This window comes from Anser anser, assembly GCF_964211835.1.
Source record: "Anser anser genome assembly, chromosome: 27".
Taxonomy (NCBI): domain Eukaryota; kingdom Metazoa; phylum Chordata; class Aves; order Anseriformes; family Anatidae; genus Anser; species Anser anser.
Genome location: NC_139748.1, coordinates 6,824,493 through 6,850,061, shown reverse-complemented (window position 1 = coordinate 6,850,061; position 25,569 = coordinate 6,824,493). Strand labels below are relative to the sequence as shown.

At 52.4% G+C, this 25,569-nt stretch overlaps 2 protein-coding genes and 1 long non-coding RNA gene across 4 annotated transcripts; 1 reads left to right on the top strand and 2 right to left on the bottom strand.

Moving 5' to 3' along the window:
- Positions 1-774: 774 nt before the first annotated feature.
- UQCC2 (ubiquinol-cytochrome c reductase complex assembly factor 2) lies at positions 775-4,531 on the bottom strand. Its single transcript, XM_083812244.1, has 4 exons — positions 4,351-4,531; positions 2,112-2,186; positions 1,675-1,744; positions 775-953 (listed from the first exon to the last, which is right to left on the bottom strand). The coding sequence occupies exons 1-4, from the start codon at positions 4,486-4,488 to the stop codon at positions 859-861; spliced, it is 378 nt and encodes a 125-aa protein (XP_083668370.1). The 5' UTR covers positions 4,489-4,531; the 3' UTR covers positions 775-858.
- LOC310886952 lies at positions 4,438-6,912 on the top strand. The gene is made up of 2 exons (XR_014575547.1): positions 4,438-4,547; positions 5,197-6,912. It is a non-coding gene; the product is annotated as an uncharacterized lncRNA (long non-coding RNA).
- IP6K3 (inositol hexakisphosphate kinase 3) lies at positions 5,696-21,009 on the bottom strand. Of its 2 annotated transcripts, XM_083812209.1 has the most exons (6): positions 20,909-21,009; positions 15,373-15,692; positions 10,464-10,686; positions 9,263-9,435; positions 8,442-8,617; positions 5,696-7,262 (listed from the first exon to the last, which is right to left on the bottom strand). In XM_083812209.1, exons 2-6 carry the CDS (start codon positions 15,554-15,556, stop codon positions 6,786-6,788), a joined length of 1,233 nt encoding a protein of 410 aa, XP_083668335.1. In that variant the 5' UTR covers positions 15,557-15,692; positions 20,909-21,009; the 3' UTR covers positions 5,696-6,785. The 2 variants fall into 2 exon arrangements, with proteins under 2 accessions (XP_083668335.1, XP_083668336.1); XM_083812210.1 differs by lacking the exons at positions 15,373-15,692; positions 20,909-21,009 and adding an exon at positions 10,874-11,075.
- Between the last annotated feature and the right edge of the window lie 4,560 nt (positions 21,010-25,569).

Genomic DNA, 25,569 nt, shown 5'->3' with positions numbered 1-25,569 from the left:
GTGCGGAGCCAAGCAGAGTCCTGGCATAGCTGTGTTCTAGACACACATCCCTCCCCAGCCAAGCAGTGCTGCGGCCATCCCAGCTACGCGCCTGTGCCTCTGCCTCCCAAGAACAGAGGCTGATGCAAGCACTAGAGCGTTAAAAGGGAATAAAACTAAGCCACAACAAAGGACTAAGCACACTTGAAATTTGGTTATGGCCCTGTAACATCATCAAAAAACATCACAAAACCGCTCTTCATCCCTCATGTATGCAGTAACCCCTACAGACCCTTCCTTCCGTGCTGAGGGAAGCCTGTCCAGCAACACACCACTCTGGACAATGTAAGGGACTAAAACCCGTTATACTCTAATTTAAACCGCTCTCTCATAACCATGGTAAACATTCGCCCTGTCATTCTCTGTCTTCCCAAAGAGGACTTCCCCAAAGGAAAATAATTTGTGATAATTAAAGTTATCCCTCCTCAATTTCACTGTTACCACTGCTAACACAGAGAGCCACCATCATAGCTGTATTTCCACGTTATCACCACTGCTGGCTTCCCAAGCAGATTTAAAGCTAGCGTGGTTGTACCTACGTGCTCCGGCATTTCCTGACGGTTTCTCATAATACAAATGATCAGGTCTAACACACACCACAAACCTCCTTCTTTGACATTGATCCAATAACTTTCATCACAGATGTGTTCAGGTATGGCCTAGATTTCCAGAAAGAAAAGACCGGGCGTTAAAAATAGAGTATAAGGTGTAGGTCTGAATAAAAAATGCTGTTGCTAAGGGGAATGAATGGTTTTATTCATCATGGCAACATACAGAGCTTTAGGAATATATACAGAGGAGAATCTGGGAGTTAGCCTATCACTTCAAGTCCTCTTCAGATTTCTTGGCGGAAAACCTTTCTCGCAATTTTTTCCATGTTCCTTTTTTCATGTCTTCCATCTGTTTCAGAATGTCTGCAAAAGGAGAAGGGAGAGGGAGATGGAGAAAGAGGAAGAAAAGCAGAAAAGCAAAAGCATGAAAGCCCTCTTATAAGCCCTTTGTCTTACATATATTTGCTTTTTTTGACTTCTCATCTTAATGAATTTCTGTTTCAGGGCCTGAGGCAAGTTTGTTTTCCCTTCCAATCAATTGTGCAGGGAGTCCCTTATCACTAACAACTAATATTCAGTTTCCACGCACTGCAATCGAAGTTAGGAACTGGAGCAGAACAAAACTGCACTAGCTTCCTATACTGCATTTAATAAATGACTTGGCTGAGAGTACTTCTGCATCGTGGTACCCTGTTTTCTCTCAAAGTCTAATACAAGAGAAGAAATACTGAAGGGAGTATGAACGCAGTGAAACAGAAGCTGAGAATTTTCCAGCGATGTAGCAAATGTGCCTTTTTTTCACACAGCTCCTGCCACTCTGTCTCAAAGAGCCCTTGCAAACCCTCTGCTGTTCCTGCCCCTTGCAAAACACAATCGGCTTTTTGTCCTGCTAGATTACTGAAAATCTCCTCAATTAGGCCTGAACTTACTCCTTGTTAACCACCCTAATAAACTTGCACAGCAGTCCAATTCAGTCCTTTAGTAACCGGTGTTTAGCAGAAGTGATAAAGCCAACACAACAAAGCCTAGAATGTACTTTATCTCTTGCACTGATGTACTCCCAAATCAATCACAGTATTAATACCTGTTGCTAGAATCATCTTGCAATCTTGCACTGTCACTCCAGTGAAGCTTGTTTCTTTCAGGCGTGGATACTTCACAAACGAGCAGGTAGGTGAAAGAAGGAGAGAGAGAACAAGATGTTACTTGTAGTGCCCTAACACAGATAATTATGTCACCAAATAATAGAATCCTAACTTATTTTCCATCAGGCTCTAAGAATTCTGTTCATCCACACCAGGAACTATCATCTGCATTGTTCATACATGTCACAGAGGCCAAAACGTCTGCAGCTTTCAGACTGAAAGCCAGGAGAGACTGAAGGCACCCGGTAGTGCAGCATCCACCTGACTGCTCATTTGCCTGCTACATTTCCAGAAACCCTGCTGGGATGTGGCCTACTGCACCGACAGCGGCAGGTTCCACAAAAAGGCTGATGATGGCTAATGCCGAAATGTTTACCTTGTTTTTGTAGTAGTTGGTGTGGATTCTGAGTAAGCTCTCATACATTTGGTCACAGGTCTCGGGGTCAGCAATCTGGAAAAGGATAAAAGTATCACACAATTCTTATTTTAAACCTGCAGAGCAAAACCATTTCATTTCAGCTAAAAGCTCATGAAAAGCACAGTAAAGGAGTATCTTTGTTACTTTTTCAGCACAATGCAGGATGCCGACGACCCCTATTATGCTGCTCCAGAATGCAGCGCGTTTTCTTTCCCCTCCATTTCTCACCAGCTTGGCCTACAAGAATAATGAGGCACCTAAGTTCCAGAATGAACCTTGAATTCTGCTCAAAAAGATAGGACAGATCAACTGCGAACACACAGCTAATGCGAACTTAGCTGTACAGTTTTCTTCTCACGCTTACTGGCCAGTGCTGTGAAATCTGTGAGATTTCTTTGATCAAAGGCTGGTTTGGCCGCCTGTTTTATTCTAAAGGATCAAACAGGATAAGGTACTAGGATGGAAGGTATAAAATCCTGGCGAGGCTAAAAATAGTTTATAATTGATTAGGGAAAAGCAGCATGCAAGGCACTGTACAGCTTGTGAAGGGTAAATGGATTTCTATTTTGGTCTAGAAAGTTGGAAAGACTTTGCTAATTCCTAAAACTCTCCTAGGTGCCTCCAACAGGTGCATCTGCCTTGCAGAGCCAGCTATTTAGCAGCGTGAATGGCATTTCGACTTGTTTTTCTATTCTACAGTGGGGCCAACTTGACCAGAACTCTGCATTGCTGCTCGATGACATCAAACATAAATGATTAAAACGGATACATGAGTAAGAGTAGTATGAAGTGCAGCGAGGCAGAAAAAAGTGAAACAGCTCATCTGTCCTCGGGACACTGGCACAGATTCAGCACAAGGTGGGCGATGCCTCCCTCCCCTGTGCAAGCCAGGAAAATGAAGGAAAGGCTCTCCTGATACAGCAGGTAACGGCTGCTGTGGGAGAGAGGATACAGGGACAGGCAAACTGTTAAAAATGAGCACCATCACGCAGCAGGTGATCTTCAGCTTAAGGTATTTCACAGTCACATTTTAAGTGACCCTGCTGATGTTTTAGTAATGACAGCAGAAACAGCTATTATATAGGTAGCTGAAATAGCATTGCCTGAAAAAAAAATCAGCAAATCTTACTCCATGTGAATTAAACGGGCATTAGACTGACAAAATGTCTTTTAAGGTTCTAGCGCTTTTCTCATACATTCCTCCTGCTGTCTGCCAGCACATTTCCCTTTACTGTATTAAGTCTTTATACGTACAAATTGACATCAGTGCTGCAGGCATCAATTTAGATTTTCAAGATGAGTGGCAGCTTTGGGATCTTGTAACCAATTGGTGCAGCACATTCAGCTGTCCTGGGCATATGAGAAAGCAGTAAGCGCTTTCTGGAATGTCTGCTGCAGCTTATTCTGGTGACCAATATAAATTAGGTGCCTATAATGGCACATTGTAGGAGAAAACGCACACCTGGAACAATGTTTTCATACAAAGAAAGGGCACATTCACATTCCACAGCACCACCTCCAAACCTGCAACGGGCTGCAGCCCAAGTCAAGTGCTTGCTTCTTTTATTTCAGTATTGAAACCTGAACTCCAACAGTTACATCTGGAAGCCAGCTTTAAAACCACTGCATCCCAGCAGTGATGGATTTTGCTGCATACACCACACCGTATTGTGTTATCAGCCTATCCTCACAGCAAACACCCTTAATTCCACGACGGTCCTGACAAATTTTCTGCATCTCGCTTCCCTGATCGCTGCAACAGGGATTCGAAACCCACTAGAAGGGGGCACCTCACACCACATATCGCAACCGGTGCGAGGCCTCCGCGTACAGCGAAGCCTGCCCGGTGCCAGGAGGGAAGGAAGGAGGGAGGGAGGGAGGGAGGGAGAGCAGCCCAGCCCCGCTGCAGCCCCTCTCCCTAACAGGAACCCCACGGCTCCAAAATGGCGCCGGGCCCTGAGGAGAGGCAGGGGTGGTGCACCGCGCATGCGCACCCCCACCCCCGTCCCCCCTCAGGCTCCAAAATGGCGCCGGACCCTGAGGAGGAGCAGCAACTCCCATTGCGCATGCGCACCCCGCCCCTCAGGCCCTAAGATGGTGCCGGACCCTGAGGCACAGCGGCGCAGCGCGCATGCGCGGCCCTGCTCCCCATCCCCTGCCTTGCCCTCAGCGCCCCGCTGGCCGCTTCCGCCCTCACCTGCGTGTTCTCCCCCTCGCGGAAGGCCTGCGCCACCCGCTGCCGCAGGAAGATGCCCAGGTCCCGCTGCCGCTTCGTCTCCTCCACCGGCCACTCCTCGCACAGCTTCAGGAACCGCCGGTACCTGGTGGCCGCCATGGCGGCCGGGGGAGCGGCCACGTGACGGCGGCCGCGCCTACGGCGAGCGAGAGGGGCCGGTGTGTGTGTGGGGGGGGGGTGCGCATGCGCACAGACAAGGCGGGGGGGGCACTAGGGAGGGGGGCGTGGGGGGGCAGTGGCGTGCTGGCCCTGTGGTGCTGCAACGGGCGGCCGCTGTTTTAATGCCGCTTCTTCAAGGCTTGGTTTCCGACAGTTTCAGTACCTAGGGAGCCCTGCCTGGTTCTCCCTGCCGTGTGGGGAGGTTGTGCTCAGAGTTGCCTCCAGGCAGGCGGGTGGTTAAATGGTTGGTAACGTCATTAACCAGGGGGTCAGGCGTGTGCTCAAATAATGATTAGGGTTGGAGAAGCCCTCCGAGATCACCTGGTGCAACCACCGCCTACCACCACTGTCACCCACTGAGCCATGTCCCCAAGCACCACGTCCAACCTCTCCTTGAGCACCCCCAGGAACAGTGACTCCACCACCTCCCTGGGCAACCCGTCCCAACGCCTGACCGCTCTTTCTGAGCAGAAATGTCTCCTCATTTCCCACCCGAACCTCGCCTGGCACAACTTGAGGCCATTCCCTCTGGTCCTGTCACAGTTATCTGCAAGAAGAGGCCGACCCCCAGCTCCCCACACCTTCCTTTCAGGTAGCCAGCTGCTGGTGTTTCCCTTTAGACCCTTCTTTGTCCTTCCCCCCTTTCAGCCCCGAGGGCCTGGTGGCAGCATCCAGCGAGAGGCTCGCGGCGCTGCGAAGGCTGAGGGAGGTCTGGATAAAGCCCTTCAGGTTCCTTGTGTCGGCCACATTCAGCACCGACCTCACTGCGCAAGCATGAGCCAAGACAACTGATGACTCAATCCTTTCACCGCTGAAGCAGAGTGTTTGTGGCTTTTTTTTATAGTCATTGCAGTTTGTGGGCAAGAAATATGCAATACTGTGAACAACATTCAGTAAATAATCAGGTCTTCCCAAATCCACTTCAGGCCAAGTAAAATATGCAATTGGGCCAGATGACTTACATTTTCCGGCTATAAATTGCCGCAATTTACCAGCTGTATGCAATAAAATACAAGTGAAGGGGTCTCCCTTGAGATCTGATATTTAAACCTGTGGAAGTAATGGCTGTTTTGAAAACACACAGCCCTAAACAAAAGATAACATAACGTCAGGATGCTCTGGAAGTGAAAAAGAGACAGACAACAGGTGAGAGTTACTTAGACAACTTTATTTATATCCCCACTCCCCAATAACTGGGTTCTGTACCTCTATTCCTTGTGTAAGGACTTTTCATACAAGTTTCCCACACCATGCAGGAAGGAATTATATTTGTTCCATAATAAAATCTGTCAACAAAAGCTGTAAACATTGTATCAAGTTTTTGTTATTGTCTCCTCCAAACACACACAAAATATTTGTATCAAAGAATTTGTAGGTGAACTTTAATGTGTAGTCCCTGATTTTATTTTTTTTTAATTAGAAGCATAAGTACCTTGACGTGAATGTTTTTTGTGACTAGCATCTGACAGGATCATCACATTCCCATACGTCAGCCCCCAGGGAGCTTCTTGCTTAGAAAGTTTAGGAATCATGCCCTGTTATGTCCCGCAGGGATATTAAACCTTTGGAAGGTCCAGTTCTTGGTCTGAGGTCCACCCTCTTTTACACCTTAAGCAGTACAGAACCAGGAGCTCTGCGTCTGGTACATTTGTGTTTCAACAAAGCACCAAATACCCGCGCTGTATGGAAAATGACTTGCAAGAACAGTCTTGCAGCGCTGGGCACGTGGAGCGTGAATGTCAGGGTGTGCATTTTTCTTCCACTTGTGTCTTTGAGTGTGTTCAGCCCGTAGCACTGAGCGTGAGATGAGAGTAATGCTGCAATCTGTTAAGACCTGCCAGCTCACTTTAATAGTCTCACTCAAACGCACAACATCTTCTTAGCCTGCTTGGCTTTGTGAGTGTGGTAGAGGTGAGCAGGTCCTATTTTATCATTAAGACTCTTTCAAGTAATGCTTTCTTTTGACTCACAAATAAATCAAGGACAGCAGTAAAACAAGAAAGGAAAATAAATCTTCTGATTGATTGCAGAAAGAACAGATTCCTTCAGCTCTTTGCTTTTTACGCTTCAGTTCAGTAATGGCACGTAGCAGTTTTTTCCTAGCAAGCTGTCCATGCTCTCATTCCAAACCGTGCACGTGACATTCAGCAGCTGTGAGGGTCCCATACAATTGACCCAATGCAATACTTTTCAGGGATATCGGTCACTAGTAAATTCAGGCTATTTCACAGAATTTGTCATTTTCCTTCCGAGATGTTCTGAAGAATTTTGATGAGGTTCTCCAAGCCGAAAATATAGCCATGGTCTGGCCCGTCATAAGTGGTGTGATTGCCTTTGGAGCCTTTAAAAGTGGTGTGGGCAAAGTCTATCATGCGGACGTCGACTCTGGCGTGATTAGTGCCATGTGTCGTGGTGCAGTTTGTTTTTTGGAAGTGCCCCTGGAGGTGATTATCCAAGGGTGCCGTGTTCTCCTTGTGCTCCAGTCCATCATAAATGATGAGAAGTGAGCTGGAGTAGAACCTGTAAGAGCTTTGCTTCCTGATGACAGAGAGCAGAGCTTTTAGCTGCAGGATGATGGGCTCCAGGACATCTGTTCTGAGGTGGTTACCGTTGCACAGGAACTGGTGCAAGGCTTGCCTGAATCCTTCAGGAGAGAGTTTCCTTCCATAATATTTATCCTTGCAGAGAAAATGGCCAGTGTCCACTTGGTAGACCTTGAGGAAAGAGAGCAACAATCCAGATTCAGTGGATGTCTTATTGTTCTCTCTCCCCCCCCCCTCCTCCCCCAGTGTTCTGGATTTTGCTTTAATCTAAAAATTTCAGTCCCAAGCTGAGACACAGATCCTCTGCAGCTGAACAATACTGGCAGTGTACTGCAGGCTTCTCACTGAATCCCACCTCCTGCCTTTTCTGGAGATTTAAACTCTTCAATTTAAGACACTGGTGTAGATTCTTCTTGTGCTCCTATAAATTACCCCTTTGTAAACCCTGTATAGCTCTAAGTCATAGCCACATCATTACTGATTTATAGCATTTTCCCTCTGGCTATGTCAGGAGTTTGCAGTAGTATAGGAATGCCCCATCTTTGTTCCTTCTCTTAGTACAGGTAGCAATAATCTTGTTTTCTTAAACAGAGGGACAAGGTACAGGCAGAAATCTTTATGTATGTGAGGCAATGGTAATACAGAGTAAGAACTGGAAGAGTGAATTCAGAATTAGCTCACATACCAGCTGTAACTTAAAGGCTAATCTGCTCAGCAGAAGGATGTCAGAGACCAGAAAGGGACATAGTTTTTGACACTGTTTACGCTGCAGTGTATGTGCTTTATAATCATCGTTGTCATAATTATCCTTCAGGCACAGCAGAACAACATTTTGAAGCCTGCCTGAGAACTGTGAGTGAATCAAATGTGTAGCTTCCATTTCTAGCAGGGAGGGCAGCGATTTTAATCAAGAAGAGCCATAATATTTAGCACAAAAGAAACCCCTCGCTCTTGCAGCAATCAGACGAGACAGCTCAGCAAAGGCATGAGTGGAGCAAGTGATGCTTCTTTTTTTTTTTTTGTGTGCAGCAGCCAGGAGCTGAGCACAAGAGGAGAATCTGTGTTCGTGTACAGGCAGATTCTCAGCTTGAAGGTAATCAAATCTCCAGAAGTCAAACAGGGGTATGGGAGAAGGTTCCCCTCTACGTGCCGTATTCTATACTCTTCCCTAAGCATCTGCCCTGATTGAGGATAGGATGCACAAGTCGAGTGGCTTGCCTCTATCTGGTGGGAGACAAGAAGAAATCTACTACAGTTTACACCAACAAGGGAAAGAATCCCTTTAGATTTCCAGCTTGGTTTCAAGCTGCGTGTCAGGCAGACATCAGAAGGACCAGGGCGCTGTCTTACCTGCATCCCACAGATGCGAACACCCAGAGAGGCAGAGGTGCTTTGTTCACACTTCTTGATGTGACGCGCTTTCTTCTCCTCTGAGGCGTCATCTCCGTGCTGCCGGGTGCCCATCTTTAAGTCCAGGATGCAGGGATAGCTGTATTTCGATACCACATTCTCAAGCAATAGAAATTCTGGGCATGAGTTAAGGGAAACCCAATACTTTTAAATTCTAATTGAAAGAGGTCTTAAATCAGAGCAACTGCTGACGCTCTCCATAATAGCTCACAACTGTAATGAGACTTTCTGAGCCAATTTTACCAACGTGTCATTGCTATAGGCCCCTTGCTGCCAATTGCAGTTAATTTACGGTAGTACAGTCCTACCAATTAAAGCACCAACAGCTCCTTTCTCTAGTGACACCGTAGCCCTGGGCTGTCAATCCAACACCTTGCCTCAGTGCTGTCCTCACCCCAGTGGGTGTGGGGGAAGTTGTTAAACTGTGTTACTCACATGACTGGTGGGTAATGAAGTGTAATAGGAAAATAAAAGGCGAGGCGGCTGCTAATTCCTGTACAGTTGTGTTTTTAAATGTATGCCAAGGGGATCTTTGACTTAAGCTTGAATACCCCCTTATGGGAAATATTTTTTTTTCTTTTTTCTTTCTTTCCTTTTTTTTTTTTTTTTTTAGATAGTGGGAGAAGAGAGCAGCTATATTCCTTTTTTGCACAGCAGCTGGGCAGAGAAGGGATGCATACCACTGCAATAAAACATACATTGCTTATGAGCTGTTATTTGTGGCAAAGGCTGCGATGGAGGAGAGAGAAGAGAAAGGATACGGTGAAGCTTGTTCTCATTATACTTGGAGGACATGCGGTTCAGGTGCTGCCTGTGACAGTGCAGTCCCCAGGGGTTGTAGCTCTTTCTTTCTGGCTGGTTTCCGTTTGCATCTTCCAAAAGTGGATCTGTGTGGTACTGAAGGTCTGTCCTCAATAGCATCTTCCCTGGGCAGCTAGTCAAAGCACACAAAAGAACATGCTTGGTTTATAAGCTCCAGAAGAGAATATTCCCTCCTCTCCTCTTTTGTAGAGCCTCAAACTTGATAAGGGAAATTTTCAGGGACTCTCAAAGGAAACATATTCATCATGTCCAAACTGCAGAGATCTTTTGTTACTCTGTAAAAGTAATTTTCAGAAAGCCAGCTATTGCTGGATGCCAATATTTTCTTTCATTATAATTTCAAAGTGCGCTTGGCTTCTGTGAAAAGCACCATTCATGGTGTCAATGACCAGGAATCTCTATCTAGCTAACAGGCACAACACAGGCAAATCGTCCAACAATAGGAATGATTCTCAGTTTCCAAGGGCTGGCTTCGAGGAGGGAAGGGAGGGAGCAAAAAGGATATTTGTTCTCCTCGTACGGTCATTTGCTGGCCCCAAAGCCCTAACTCCATTCACACCGAGGGCAGCGGTTTCACGGTAGCAATATTGCACCCTTCAGTCATAGCTGACTGAGGTCTTTTCAGAGCCAATTTGACATGAAAGATGTCTTGTGGAAAGCCTCCGCAGGTCCTGAGGTCGGGGCGTGCTTGCGAGCACCGTGATGCCTTTCAGAGACAGCTCTCTCTGGGGACAAGGACAGGATCGGACCGACCTCGAGTGTGGCTACCGACCTCCTGGCTGGCCACCAGCAGAAGGGCACTACGTGCTCGGTGGCTCTTCTTGTGGGGCCTCTCCTCCTTTTGGAGCTGGCTGCGCGTGGAGGAAACGGGCTTAAAGCAGAGCTTGAGGCATGAAATCGATCAGTAGCACCTCAGCCGTAGCCAAATCTGCCCTGCTCCATCTGTGGGTGAACCGAGAAGCCAGCAGGCTGGACCTTGCTTTTGTTCTCTAAGCCTGGACCTTGCCTTAAACCAGGAGCTGTGCCACCAAAACCATCCCAGTTAAACCCCACCGAGACCGGGATGGCTCCAGCTGCCCAACAGCAGGCCGGGACCGGGAGAAAACTGCAGGGAGCCTCCTGCCCGTGGCGAACCCTCACCTGTCTTTGAAGGTCTTGGCGAGCTGCGTGTGACACCTCTTGACGAGCGCGTGCTCGCTGCCGGTGCCGGTGCTGGCGGCCCACTTGCACTTGTGCCATATCGTCACCGCCGAGTCGCCGATGGCGTGGTCCAGCCGGCCGCAGCTCTCCGCCTGCAGGCTGGGGCTGGCGAGCAGGGTCAGGTTGCCGAGGCTGTCCTTTTTGAGGTGCACAGAAATGACGCCTGCAGGAAAGGAGGAAAACCAAAGCAGAGTGAGGTTAACCCCCGCGTTGCCGTACAGGCTCAGCACCAGCGGCACAGCCGCCCCCTCGTGTTTTAGAGGTCCCTCGCACTGATCCCGGCCTGGTTTGAGGCCCATTAAACACCGTTAGTCTGAGACCCTTGGAAAACAGCCACAAGCTTTGCTAACGTTCCCTCCCCTCCTTCTGTGGGCTCTGCTTGAAAGCTGTCTCCTCCGAACACCATGTTCCCTCCTCCTCCATTCCTTCAGGCTCTGTTACGCAGCAAGTGACCCAGCAAAGCCCCCTGCGTTGGCCCAGGAGCTCCTGCCTTATTTATGACGGGGGATTAAGGTCTCACTTCTGAGCGCAGGGCAAGGTGGAAATGCTTTTCATTGGTAGAAAGCAAAGGGAGGGTTGGGGAACGGGAATTTTCCAAAGACGACCAGCATGCCAACTGCTTCTTTTAACTGGAGAGCCCCCAGGAACAAGGGCAGAGGCACGCGTAGGGGCTGGCAACGCTGCCTGCGTACGTGATGGCCACACATTGTCGCGGATGTGTCCTTCCCCCAGCACCAGGACCCTAATGGCAGGATGACGGGAGGGACCGGACCCTCACGTGCTCCTGAGGAGGAACGCGACCGTGAGCGGCGATTATTTCTTTCCGCTCTAAGTGCTTAAAACACCATCGTATGTTTTCGGATTGTAATTTTCCCTGACTCTAATGGGAAGCACAGGGCTCAAATGCCATTTAGCCCGTCACACGTAGTTAGCCCAGTCTCTGCCCATCCCTGGCATCGGGACTGCTGCCTGCGCGCGTCAAATAACAGAGCAGGAATGGCCGTGGCTGGCGTTCCAGACGGCTCTGACCTTTCTGGGAAAGGCTGATAACAGCAGTCCTTCGCTCAGGGCAGCGCTGCTCCTGCAGCCCTCTGTCAGGGCTGTCCGAGCCTCTCGAGGCAGCGCAGGCATTTTTAGAGCATCGCCCTTTCGGTCTCAGAGGGGATGCCAGCCGCGTGAATCATCCGCGGCAGCACCCCGCTGCTTTCAAGTCTGGCTGCAGCAAGGCAGATCCAAAAGAGGACGGTCTGGGCTGTTGGACCAACAAAACTCATCGCTGGAGAGGGCCCCCGTTAGCGACACGTGGGGCTGGGTTTGTGCCAGCCGTCTCCCGGGTGCCCTCGCTTGGTCTCCTCCTCGTTGCGGGGAGATGCATTTCTGCAGCTTACAAACGAGGCAGCTCTCTTCTCCCAAACAAATTTCCCAAATAAACATGCAAACTGCCTCCTCTCCGTTTAAAGTGAGATTACAGAGAGTAAACACGGACACAGGGGTTTGCCCTCCCTGCCTGTGCAGAGCCCTCTCTGCTGGGTTTTGCCGACCGAGGGAAGATTCCCACGGCTGCAGCCGCCAGCCACCTCCGTGCGACTTGGGGTGGTCCTGAGCCTCGCGTCCCCGCAGGTCCCGCTGTGCCCTCCTGCCCCCTGTACGGCCTCCGCTCGGGTACCTTGGCCCAGCTGCATCCCACAACCACTTCTGTTCCCTTTCGCTATAAAAAAAATAAGCATTAATCCTGACGGTGTGCCACGGCAGGCTGGGCTAAATCCGCTAACTTCGCACTGAAGTGAGTGAGCAACACACACAGGCTGCTCTGCCCAGGGGAGACAGGGGTTGGAAAACCCCTGTGGGGTTCTTTCCATGGGGCTAGAAACCTTAATTAGGGGGTGAGTGATATTTTTAGCTATCTCAATCCTTTGCTCATGGTGCTCATGAGCAGCAGGAGCTTGGGAGCTGCGTCTTCCTCAGGCTCCAACATCACCCGCATGATCTCTAGCAGTGTCCCGTTTGTAAAATCCATATTACAGATTACCAAGAGCAAGCGAAATTCTTTTCAGCTCGGATGCTTGCTTTGAATTTTCGGGAGAGGTGGACATGAAAAAAGCCAACTTTTTTTTTTTTTTTTTTTCTGGAATCAAAGCCCTTTTATCTTTAAGAAGTCACTGAGAGGGGAACAGAGTCCTCGATTCTAAAAATCTAATTCTCAAATCTAGCACTATGCCTCAGTTCTGGCACTACAGCAGCCTGTAACCTTAAAAACTGTCCCAATTACATATCTGCAAGTCAATGGGGCTGTGCTGATTTACATAGTGCTGACAATCTGGCCCTAAAAATGTTATATATAGCATGAAACTAAGAGTTCTTAAATATCTTACATTAATATGAAAATTAATGGGGAGATTTTCAAAGGCAAGAACGAGCAGTTAAACTGCAAGGGAACGTGATCATCTCACCTCCTTCCCCCCGAACACTGCCTTCATAAACCCGCATCCCAGCCTTACAATTACTTTTGTTTCCCGATGTACTTCCTTATGGGATGGATGGTTTTTGCATACGTCCTGCAAGTGACCTCTGTGCGCAAAGCAAATGCAATGCTGCCAACCGTCTCTTTTATTGCCACGAGAAAACATCTGTCTGGGAGCAAAGATGTGCTTGGGAGCAAAGTCGTACTCGGGTGCTTGCCTTTGCTTGCCTTTCAGTGCCACCACCAACACAACCCCACTCTTGCCCAGAGCCAGCGAGGCCAGCAGCGGATATTTCTGGTGCCATCACCATGCTGGTGGCACCCCAGGGACCCTCAGGAGCTCCAACCTTGTATTCAAAACCCCCCTGCAAGCTCTGGATGGGGCGGGAGGAGGTTTGGAAGGGGCTGGTGCGGGAAAGCCAGCCTCAAGGTCACCGACCTGCCCGAAAGGGTTAAGTGAGCAGTGGACGTTTTTTGAAGCAGCCAAGTGGGTGTAGGATTTGAATGATGACATTTGATCAGCGCTGCACATAATGTCATCATTACATAATGATCCCTGAGCCCCCCCTGCAGCCTAAGAATAGAGATGAGGAGCGTGGACACGTGTGAGCGGGTGATGAAGACCTCAGGATTATTCCCCCTGGTGCTGATCTGCCTCGTGGGAAGACGTCCCACCTCTTTAATTTACCCAGCTTTCAGGGCTGGGACGGTTACAAGCAGGAAAAAAAAAAAAAAGTGTCTGCCCAATGCCAAATTGGAGGAGAATTGCTATTTAATTACCCCTCGTTGCAAAACTCACTGGGACTTGCAGTAGAAAAGAAAAAGATGACAAAAAGGGATTAATAACCGGGCCACCCCTGAACTGATAAGCTGGGACTGCTTAATGTCTTTATTAGAGAGACAGAGCAGGGCTCAGCTCTCCAGCACTAAACCCTGGCTCCTGCTAAAGGAAATTGCTTAGAGGAAGACTTGTTTTCTTTCTTAAGCATCTTTTTAATATTGTCCCATAAATCTGCAGAGGCTCCTGACTTTCTGGAGAAGGGGGAAATTGGATTGGAAGTGCATCAAGACCTCGGCTGACACTTCGAGCTCCTTTCCGTAACGCTGAAGGACCAAAAGATATTTTAGGTTTTTAGGTGACAGCTGAGCTTCTCGCCTCTCACAAAAATCCAGGGTCAGGAGCTTTACGAGCAGCACAAGTCTGGCAGTAAAGGCAAAAACAGGGAGGGAATAAGGAAGGGAGGGAGGAAAGATATCTTAAAAAAATAAAAGAAAATAAAAACATGCTAGGGCCCTCACGGACACCCAGTGCTGTGTTTCTATGGCTCAAGCTGAGAGCTGGGTTTGATTTTCAGAAGCTAAGTGGTTCTTGCCTCTGGTTTTCTAGGGATCCGTGCTTACGGGAGCACTGTAGCAGGGCTTGGCTCAGGTGGAGCAGCCATCAAACAAGATGCTTAATACAGCCCTGTGCTGCTTTTTCCAGGCTTGGTATTTCATGCTGGCCCCAAGGACCACCTCTCCCCCAGCTCATGCTGGTGCCAGCCCTGACCCTTTCCTTGCCCTCGCCAACTCTTTGCCTCTGGCCCAAACCTTCACCTCCTCTAAAACCAGGGGGTGTGGGGCAAAGGCAAAACCCCTGAGCCCTGCTCCTGGCACAAAACCCTTTCTTCTCACAGGCTGCTATTTCAGAGCGGCATCTCGACTCCCAGGGTTGTTGTATGGGGCCAGCTGTTGTGTGATCCCAAGGGCACGGGCAGCTCCCGCAGCATCACATTAGCAAAAGGTCAGGGCAGCGCCAAGCAGGAGCGGGCCAGCTTCCTAATTGGGGTTAATGAAACGTTAACTGCGTGGAAAAAGCAGTCTATCTGAGAGCTAGCACCCACAAGGAATGAAGGGTAGACTGTGCAAGCAGGCCGCTTCGACTTGTCTTGCAGGTCAAAGCCACTACAGAAATATGTGGTGCTTCTGCCTGGCCACAGCATCCGGGCGGCACAGCAGCACGGGGTGGTTTGGAGATCCCCAGCTGCTAAATAATCTGGCAGCATTCATGCAGAGCGTGTGACTTGTCAGAACCTGGTTTGGAGAAGCCACTCCAAGCCCCAGCTTTCCTACCACCACTCCCTGCCACCGTTGACACGGCCTCAGACCGACCCATCTGGTGCCACGGCCAGCAAAGTCCTCAAAGCCAGGCTGGGAAAAGCCAGCCTCGCAGACCTGCTTCTGTGCGCGCCTCCTCGCTGAACAAAACCCGATCTGCACGAGCAAAGGGGCTTCCCATCCCCAACCGAGCCGTCCCTCCCGTGCTGCCACCCCTCCGGCCTTGAACCCGCGCTCAGGGCTCACCCTGGCGGCACCTCCGTCACCCATTTATCACGCGCGGGGTCGCACCTTTGTACTGGGGCGTGAACTGCCGCATGGCCAGGGGCAGCGACTCGTAGAAGCTCAGCTCCTGCGAGACCAGGGGCTTGCAGACCGTGTGCTCGTCGTACTTCATCATGCTCATGTGGCCGCCCACCTGGTGGACGAAAGGCTCCAGGAGGACCACCTTCCTGCCCTCGCTCTGCCCCACCATGCTGCTCGCCGCAGGGCTCGCTCCCGGTCAGTGGCAGCGGAGGGGTGACGGGTTTTGGGACATGCTGCGCTGGGCCGCCCCACGCCGGCTCCGGGCTCTCACCCCGTGTGGCTTCTCAGCGTGGTGCCGACGGTGTCTGCAAACAGAGGATGAAAGGGAGAGCATGATGAGAAGGGGGGGGGACGAGCCACCGCGAAGCCACCGCCTGCAGTGGCATCGGCAGGGCTGGGAGCGCTGCCCGGCCTCGCACAGCCCCGGGGACTGGCAGGGAGCCCCGGCCTGACACGCGGAGTCCAGGAAAGACCCGATTTAGACCTGTTGGGGGTAAAAGACACAGAGGGGGACGATGGAGAGGAGCTATCAAATTAATGCGGTGGCCTCATCGAACCAGCTGGATCAGGGCATTCCTTGGACCAGGAATGCCGGGTTATTAATACGCTGCATTAATACCACCCCTGCTGTGAAACAATCTCAGTTTGCCTTATGAGACAGTGTTAATGCTGGTCTTAGTCTTTCCCCAAGCTAGGACATTCCTCGCGAATGAGGTTTATTAATAAAGCCTCTGCGAGCTGCTGTCCTTGGGCAGCTCCCTGCCCCTGAGCACTGCCGGTGGGGTTAGCGACATTTTCTACACCTCCAAGAGACACGTGAGGCTGGGACATTCCCTGCCATTTAACACCTGAGTGCCACCGGGAGCGTTTCCTGCACTGTGCTCATGCACACGGTGCGAGGATGTGTCAAAGCAGCACCCGCACGGCTCCCGCCCAAGCTGCAGCCCCCTCGGCCCCTCCACGCTGCCACAGAGCCCGAGTGGAGGATTCACTTCCCAATTCCAGCCCCAGACAGAAATCCATCCGTGGCTGTGGCAGGAACGAGTTGCTGGCATAAGTAAGGAAGGAAAAGCACCGACACACTCCAGGAGCAGCACCCTGGCTTCTCCAGCAAGCGCCCAGCAAACCCTCACCCTTCTTCACTTTATTCTTTGCAAGGGTGCTCCTGCTTTGGTGGACATCGGGCAGGGGAATCCTGCAGCCATCGAGGAAGATAAAAAGGAAGATGAAATATTTACACTGAGGAAGCATCAGGCTCCACACCATCAAGGCAGTAAAATCAGAGGAAGATACCCCAAACCCCAAACCCCAAACTACAAGTAATGGAAAAAAAAACCACATATATTGTTGTTATTTTGAGGGCCAGTTCATGTTCCTACAGCCCTCCAAAGCCAGTGTGCAAAGCCCTGGCTGGCCTGCCCGTGCTAATATGGGTGACTTTCTCCTTATTTCTCCAGCCTGGGTAACTCTGGCATCCCAGTTTCGCTAGAAGAAACTCAGTGCAGGAGGGGATAACATCTTTGGAAGGTCCATTTCCCTACACCAAAGCTTGCACCGCTGGGTGGGCGCGACATCGCCTCTGCCACCCCGCGGCCAGTGCCCTCACCCTCCCCGTAGCCAAGGGCCACGAAGGGGGCACACGGGGCCACTGCTCTCAGATGCTGGTGGCCAACGGGGGGGGGGGCATAAACCTGCAGGTGCCCCATGGCAGGACACCCGCTCCCTCTGGGTCTCTTCCCTCCTGCACCTGCCAGCTCCGAGCTCCAGCGTGTTCCTCGCCCCGCCGCAAAGAGCCGAAGCTCTGACGCTTACATTTCCCCTTCTCCCTCCTCCTGCTGTAATTAAACCCCCGAGCAAGCAGGCTCTCCACGCAGGTGCCCGCTTTGTTTTTCGCCTGGAGGAGTCGGATGAGGTGGGTTGGAGGCACAGGGGGAGAAGAAACCCTCCTACCTGCAAAGCTCGCTCCTTCAGCATCCCCCAAGGTGGTTTGTTTTATTTTTTTTTTTCCTCCCTCTTCTCTATTCTTTCGTCACTGCACACTTCAGAAAGGAATTTCTACTCTACAATTACCAGCCTGCACCAGCTTGAGCGAACAAAGCCAGGCCACTTAGATGAGTGCTTTTCAGCCCAGGAAGAAAGCAGCTCTTCAGAGCCTTTCTAGAAGTTAATAAAAGCATTTAGCATTTTGTTAAGTCGCAACAACTTTTAAAGAGGATTTCTCCCTTGAAAGCTGTAGGTTTGCTGTTGTGATTTTTTTTTTTGTTTTGTTTTTCCTTTTTCCTTTTTTTTTTTTTTCAACTCCCTTGGTTAAAAAGGGAGAAAAGCAAAAAGCAAGCACATTTGTCAAAACACCTCTTTGGAGCAGAGAGTGCAACCTGACTTCAATCCGTATTTATTGCTTTAGAGACAGTCCAAGGCTGAAACGCGGCTGACACAACACACAGTGCTGGGAGCCTTGGCATCGCTAAGAGAGTCAGGGAGAAAAAACCACAATTTGATAAGGCTCTTATTGTTTGCTCTTAAGCAAAACTCCGAGCAAGATTTGCACAAGGGAGAGAGGGCTTCTTTTCATTTACTTTTTGTTCTGAAGCAGCTCGTTCATTCCGCGCAGATAAATGTTCCTGCAGACACTCACTGAGCCGGGCTGAGCTCCTCTGAAACAAGACACTTGAAATAATTCACTTCTGCCAGCTCAAGTTATCGTGAATGCCAAAAGATATTTACGTCACTAAAAATACACGGAATTACAGATAAATCTGTATCCTCAAAAATAAAACCAGAGAAACCTTGAATATTTTTTTTTCCTCCAGCTGAAATGAAAAAGTAACCCAGGCACTGCGGATGAAGACGAGGCAGAAAATCTGGGGGAAGGAAAACATTTCTCTTTACAGGGAACTCCCCTCCCCAGAGAAACCGCCCGAGGCACGACGACGCCTGCAGGGAAGCATCTCCCCAGCTCTCCCTCGCGGTGCTCCCAGCACCACGCCGCCGGCCTGAGGGCACTTTGCATTTCTGCCGCTCGCATGTGCGGCCCCAGGACCTGCCAGGCTCTTCCACCCCGGCCAAACCACGGCTCTGCCTTCTGCGATTCATGGACGGGCTTGGCCAGGACGCGCTGGCCGGGGCTTTTGGGGACACGGCCTGCCGGGTGCTGCTCCCCTCTGTGCTGCTCTCATTTGGGGCCAAATGTCAGAAGAGGCCACGAAGAGCAGTCTATTTACTCCCAACTCTAAGCACAGCCAAAAGAAATCAAGCGGATGAAGTTCTCCGAGCTTTAATTAGCGCCTGCTCCGTCCCATCCCGCACGGCAGCCTCGCCGCTCTGGGTCCGACAGCCGGGGGCAAACAGAGCCCGGCTCCGGGAGGATGCGCACACCTCCAGCCAGCCCCGCTCACAGAAACTCTTCGGAATATCAAAAAAGGAGAATTGCCATAAAAACCAATGCCCTGTCAACACAGACCAGGCTCTCAGTGTCACTGGGCACCTCGAGGAGCGGGGTTGCAAAGCCTCGTTTCAAACACTGCAGGGTGCTGCTCTTTTTTTTTTAATATTATTATTATTATTTTCCTTAATTAAAAGGCAAGAAACTAACTTGGCTGTTGATTTGAGGAGATCTGCGTGTCCGTAGCTCTCGCTAGCACGGCTGACCTAGATTCAAAGCCAGCTCCTGCACCGAGCGCCAGCCCAGCCCGGGAGCAACGCGCGGCGGTGTTTTGCAAACCTAATTGCCCCATTTCTGTTCAGTTTCTGGCCTTGTGCCTCCGAACACCTCGAAGCCTTGGCCGTAAGGAACATCCGACTGCTTCCAGCCCAGCACACATCCTGCCAGGGTCAAGGCAAACTCGGCCCCCCTCGGCTGCTGCAAACCAGCAAAAAACTCCCCCCAGCGCAGACCCCATCCCGCACGGCCTCCCCCTGCCAGCCTCCTGCTCCCTGGTGCAAACGCAGCTAAAACGCCCAAATCTCTGCCCCCTGTCGCACAGACGGGTTTCTCGTTACAGCTCTGGAGTTATTTATAAATACAGCTCCTCTCCCTCGTCTCTGGTGGGGCTGCCTTAGCGCCAGGTTCAGCTCAGCCTTTGCGCTGAGGTTGGGTCGCCCAGGACCGGGGCGATCCCGCATGGGCCGTGAGCGGACGCAGCATCGGTTCGCGATGAATTTCCACCCCACCTTTTCTGCTCTTCCCTCAGCCGCAGCCACAGCCAGCCTCGTGCCGGGAGCGAACAGCTCAGCTCTCGGGGCAGGAACCCAGCTCGAGCCATAAATCCTGACGTGCAGAAACCCTGAGCTCTTTTATCTTGTATTTCCTTTCTTGAAAGAAAATGACGTTCATAAACTTTATGACCAGTCCCCGCGTCCCTCGTGAATAAGATACAAAGATACAGTTTGCTGCACCGAAGGATTTATTTGGCAGCTCTGTGAAGCATCAGGAGGGAGGGAAAGGAGCTGTGTTATCCTGGATGGACCGGCCCCCGAAACACCTGGTCCCAAAAACACCCGGTCCCGCTGCTGGGATGGGGTGAGCACAGGGATAGGCACGGGTCGGGTACCCCAGCATCTGTAGCAGCGATATTGGGGTTCCCAGTGCCTGGCCATAAATCTGTCCCCACATTTTAATCACACCCAGCGCTCGCTGCCCTGAGGTGGCACCTAAAGGGCTGCCACTGCTGTGGGACGTGGCACTGGGTCCCGAGGGAGCGGGCACAGCTCCCTCAGCCCGTCCTAGCCCTGCCACCCCGCGCCGTGACACGGGGTTCACGGCAGCCCTGTGACCACGGAAAGGATGGACGGGCACAGCCTGAGCTGCTCGGGGCCGCTTCCCCTGCGTGCGCTTAAAACCGAGCTCCTGCAAGCGTGTCCTGGCCAGCAGGTACCCATGAAGGGCAGGCTGCCTGGGGACGGCCACGCTGCCTGGGGACACGCACCCAGCGGGTCCTGCGTCAGCTCCTGAGCCCGGGGAAGGGAGCAGCTCTCCCACAAACGGGGGCTGCTTCTGAGAAACTGGCCCAGGCTGGCTGAGCGCTGGGGGCTCCCCTGGACGCTCACACCGATCTATCTCACCTCGCGGCTCTGACCTGGACGTGCTTTCCCTTACCTTCCAGCCAGTGTTTTTTTTTAGGAGCTGTGCACCAGCAGGGACCTGGATCAAAACCGACCTTCGCTTCCCCCCGCAGCGCTTCCGAGCCCCGCTCCGGCACGGCTCCCGCTGGCCTTGGACCAGCACCGGCACCACCAGGACCTCAGCACCAAACCCCTCTGCCCCCGTGCCAACCCGCCCCATGCTTCCCAGCACTGCCACAAGCTTGATGGAGAACCCAAAGCCACGACGCTCATTTTTCACCCGCCCTGGGTTGCTCCAGAGCTTCCCACCCACCCGGGCGCTGCTCTCCCCTTGCTCCCATCCCTCGCTGCAAGCCACGGCCGTGGCTTCCAACAGCCCCGACAGCTCCCCAGAATCAAGCACTCGGCCACCTTGCCCTTGGCCACCCTGCGCCGATGCTGAGGTTGCCCTGGCCCTCACCTGGCGGCCGCTGGCTTCGTGGTTGTTGCTGGCGCTGGTGCTGCCTGGGCTGGGCTCTTGCTGCTGCTCGGTGTTGCTCGAGGACGAGAAGTGAGGGAGCCGGGGGGAGGGGAGCCCGCAGACATTTGGGCCATCACCTGACGCCGCCGACATTTCTGGCAAGCTCCTGGTATGTCCAGCTGACAGCTGAGGTTTAAAGGGGAAGAAAACAGCCTGGGGCGTTAAAGGAAAACAAAGCTGTGTGCGCGAGGGTTAAGGCTTGGGGGAAAGGGGGTTGGTGGGTGCAGCGCCCCGGCCACGTGCGAGGTTTTCCAAAAACCGTGGCCATGCTCCAGCTCTCTCGTGCAACCAGCTCTGCAGGAAAACCAAACAATCGTTGCTTTATTTCGGTGCTTGCAAAGCTCCCCCCAGCCTTGTGGTGCTGCTGCTTCTCGCCCGTCAGGAGCAGGCTGGGGCCCAGCTGTGCCCTGCAGGGAGAGGGCAGGGGCTGGTGCTGAGCCGGGGGCTTCTGCAAGCAAATTCTCCGGCTGTTTGCTATGGGAAAGACGCCGGGACGGTGCAGGGAAAGATGGGGCAAAGGGGCTGGAATCGCGGTAGGGAGGCAACGGAAGGAGCTGGGATGCTTGGGATAGACTGAACCGATGAGCTAATGGGCCTGGGAAAAGGAAAGGTATTTTTGGAAAGGGGAGGCGGGGGGGTGAGACCGGGCTGTGCCCGAATCCGTGCAGCAGGTGAGGGCTGAAGTGGGAATCGGGGTGCGGAGCCCGCTGACGCCCGGCCCTGATCCTGCCAAGGGCCTCGTGCAGGGAAAATTGACACCCGGCACGCTGGGACCGGCGGGGGAGTGGAAAAGTCCCGGAGAGTTTTCCTGCCAGCGCTGCAAGGACAGCGCGTGCCCCCGGCCCCCCAGCACCCCTCCGCCCCTGGGGACACAAACACCCCGCTGCGGGCACCCTTCCTCGTACGCCTGCTGCTGCCAGCCCGGCGTGTCCCAGCAAGACCCCTTTGGTATTTTGGGGACGCACGGCACAGGCATCCCGCGGGACGAGGAGGTGCCCGTGCTCGTTCCCCTCCTGTCCCAGGGATAAAATAAAGGGGGGGGTGTGGGGGGGCACCAGCAAATCCCTGCCCACAAGCGGGGCTGCAATGGGGAGGGCAGCGGGGCAGCAGGGCGATGGGAGGTTGGGAAGGAAATCTCGCTGCTGAGCTAATGATCGAGGGACGCGGTAATGCTCGCTAACCGGAGGGGAGAAAACAGGACCGCGGAGGCCAGAGGGATCGAACTGACAGTCGGGGACAGAGGCCGAGATTAAAGGCAAGGATAAAACACAGCCCCTGATTCCCCGCTGCCCGAGTCCTGACTTCACTCTGCTTTATGCTGCTGTATTAGCTTGGGAAAGTGCCTTAAAACAAACAAAAAAAAAAATCCAAAGAAAATGAAAAAAGCTTGGTTTCGGAAGGAAAAAAGCCCGCGCAGGCACTCTGTGAATCCAGCCAGCGGTGCATCCCTGCCAACAACCTTTTTTTTTTTTTTTACCCCCACTGCGCCCTCACCACAAAAGGTTCAGGAACCGTTTGCCAGGCGCTTGGGCAGCCCCGAACCTCGCTGCCTGCTGCCGAGGGGTGCGAAGCTTCCCCCGGCCGCGGTTCAGCTCTGCTCGGCCTCACCTGCACTGCGACAGCCCCCTCACCACGGGAGAGGAGAGGTTGGGAGGAAAACACACCGGGCTGGGGAAATCGCAGCCCCACCGCGCTGGGGAGAAAGCAGCTCGCTGGACGGGGGGGCCCCAGCCTCTGCGAGACCTTCACAAGCCACCACCTGTAAGGAAACCAGGAGGCGTCTCAGCAGCACCCAATAAATCAGGGAGCGGGGACTGAAACGCGATGATCATCCGGCTGCATCAGCACCAGGAGGCTCCCAAGGAGCCACTCGGTCCCTACACACGTTCGGGGACACGCTGCCCATGGGCTCCCTCCAGCCACAGCCCTGTTGAAGGATGCGACCTCGCGTGCCGTTTTAAATCTGATCATTACTAAGCTGGCAGGGGGAGGGCAGACCCTTGGGCAACGCTCCCCAGCTCGGCGAGGGGCAGGACCGAGCACCCCGCTTCGCCCTGCGGCGCCCAGCACGTCTCCAGCACCCCCCTTTTCCCCTTGCAGAAGCCCTCCCTGCTATCACATGCATTTTTAATGCCTGCGCTAATTGCTTCGATCTCATTTTTGTGTCAGGCGCGCTGCCGGGCCGGGAGACGAGACCTCGGCAGCTCTTGCTCCGTTCAAAACGAGCGCACGGAGGACGCCGAGCCGGAGCCCGCGAGCAGCTCGGGGCCGCGACCCCCCGCGCGGTGCCCCCGCCAGCAGCCGGGCTGATTGCCGCTGCCGAGCGGCCGCGGAGCCGCAGAGGCAATTACTCAGCCTCTTGTAAAAAGCAGAGAGCTCTAAGGGGAGAGCAAGCCCGCCTCATATTAAAACTATGCTAATTAGGAACTAATTACGGGCACGGAGATGTTATTACCCTTGGCCAGCTCGAAGGCTGCAGCCTCCGTCTGATGGAGACGCGGTCCCGAAACCAAGCCCCTGCCAGCTCGGGCAGGGACTGGGACAGGGTGGGAACGCCGTTAGTAGGGGAGGCCAAGCCTCAAGCAAGCCAGCACGGGAGGCTCAGGATCCTTGGGTCCTTGGTACCCTCCGCACCACAGCCGGGCCTCATCCTGACACAGCTCGGCCAGGACCTTGCCGGAGCCTCAGCTGCTGGCTGGCAAATGCAGGAGCCCCCCTCGAGGCGTCCTGGCTGCTGGCGCCACCTCTGAGAGCAAAGCAGGAGCTCCAAGGGGAGCACAGCGCCCGGGGAACCCCCCTGAACCGTTTTTGAGCTGTTTTACGTGGAAGCTGCTCAGCTGCACCCTGCGAGCCCTGCTCACAACTGGTGGCCAGCAGCTCCTGGCCACCCTCAGCATGTTTTCCTCTGCTGTTGCTGTTTGGACACAGGGAGATGTTTTGGAGTGGAGATGTAAACAGCCTGAACCCAGCCCTAAAGATCTCTGTCAACAAAAACAGGGCAGGTGCTTTCCTCCATCAGAGGGCAGGTCGTGGAGCTGCTCTGCCTGGAGTAGGGGATGGAGGAGCCCAAGGGCTACCAGGGTGCAAAAACCCAGCCCCGTGGACCAGCCGGGAGTCAAACAAGGCTTCCACAACATTTTGTGGTCTCATCTTGGAGATCCAGTTCAAAGACACCCATGGGCTTTGGGTCAGACCTTACCAGCCTCCCTCAGTGCAGAAGCGCTCAAACAAAAATAATTTGCTTCTTTGCAAGCTGACGGTGGTGGCCAGGCAGGGCAGAGACCTGGTTCTGTCTGACTGCACCTTACTCTGCCGCAGGGAGGTTCGGTGCGTTAAGGTATCCGAAATCCTTTGGAGACACCTACCTGCAGGCACCTGTCCCAAGTTCAAGGGCCCTTGCTTTAAAGGTTGAACAAAATCACGTTGGAAATCCTGGAGAAGGCGTTGGGGAGACGTTGCTTCAGACAGGGGGCAGCGCTGGCAGGAGGCACCTTTGGGCAGGGCTCCCTGTCTGTGCTTTTTTCTTCTCTGGTTCACGTTGATCTTTCCAGGAGAACTGGCATGGTGCCCTGTCTCCGCGTCCCATAAATAAGGCACAGCATCAGCTGTCATGTCAGCAGGAGACAAAACATTTAATGTGAGAGGCTTTAAATGGAAGCAGGAAATGAAAAGATAAAGGGCAAATTTTATTTTAGATCCCTTGTTGGTACATATTTTCCCTTCTGACAGCGAGGGGATGCGATGGCTTTATCAGCCCGCTGTTTGAGAGTTTATTTATAGAAACTTAATACTTTGCAAGAAAGTGGGAGGGGGATGTTAGCAGCTCAGGTTGGGTGAATGCACGGTGTTAGCAGAGCAATGAGCAGGGAAGGGAGATGAGCTCCCTCTTCTCTGAATGGAGCTGGGATTCTGGGAAAACTGCTAGTACCGTAGAAACCATCAGCGCAGCCTGCACAGAACAAGCAGGAGCATGGCAGCAAGAGCGGCATCAAACCGGCCTTCTGTGCTCTCAAAATTGCAAATGAAAGGGGGAAGACTATCACGGAAAACATCCTGGCAACTCGGTTCAAAGCAAACATCCTCTAGCACATGTAATTACACCAAACTGAAGACTCTTTCCTAACCTTGAATACATTTCAGCTGTAACTTAGCAACCTAGACTGGGTGAAAGCATCTAAACAGGAATGCAGGTTCAGAGGAGAGATTTAGCCTCACGTTCCCTTTTGTTCCCATACCTTAGCAACAACTCCGCTCCGGAGAGGAGGCAGCTGGCTCCCACCGACTTCCACGGTAGCCACAGATCCAGTCACCTCTCATGCTGGTGGAAATCTGCCCCTTCATAATCCAGGCCTACATTACGAGAGTAATTAAATGTTGCTCTAACCAAACACGAGTGAGTCAACCCTGTCCACTGAAGTTACACAACGGTGACTCACGGACTACTCTCGCTGTCTCACGAGTAGGCTTTGGAGAAGTTAAAGCTCGTGGTGTACATGCTCTGAGTCACCGACACTCAGGTGAGACAGGAATTGAAAACGCTCAGGCAAACAGATCCCAAGGACAGCTTCCCAAGGACTTGCCAGCATTCATGCAAGATTTGC

Coding starts and splice junctions, on each gene's coding strand:
- UQCC2 (XM_083812244.1), bottom strand. CDS start 4,488: ATGGCGGCCACCAGGTACCGGCGGTTCCTGAAGCTGTGCGAGGAGTGG. Junction 2,187..4,350: donor GCGAGGGGGAGAACACGCAG/GTGAGGGCGGAA, acceptor ATCCTTTTCCAG/ATTGCTGACCCCGAGACCTG. Junction 954..1,674: donor CAAGATGATTCTAGCAACAG/GTATTAATACTG, acceptor CTCCTTTTGCAG/ACATTCTGAAACAGATGGAA.
- IP6K3 (XM_083812209.1), bottom strand. CDS start 15,556: ATGGTGGGGCAGAGCGAGGGCAGGAAGGTGGTCCTCCTGGAGCCTTTC. Junction 8,618..9,262: donor TAATGAGAACAAGCTTCACC/GTATCCTTTCTC, acceptor ACTCATGCCCAG/AATTTCTATTGCTTGAGAAT. Junction 7,263..8,441: donor TTCGCATCTGTGGGATGCAG/GTAAGACAGCGC, acceptor TCTTTCCTCAAG/GTCTACCAAGTGGACACTGG.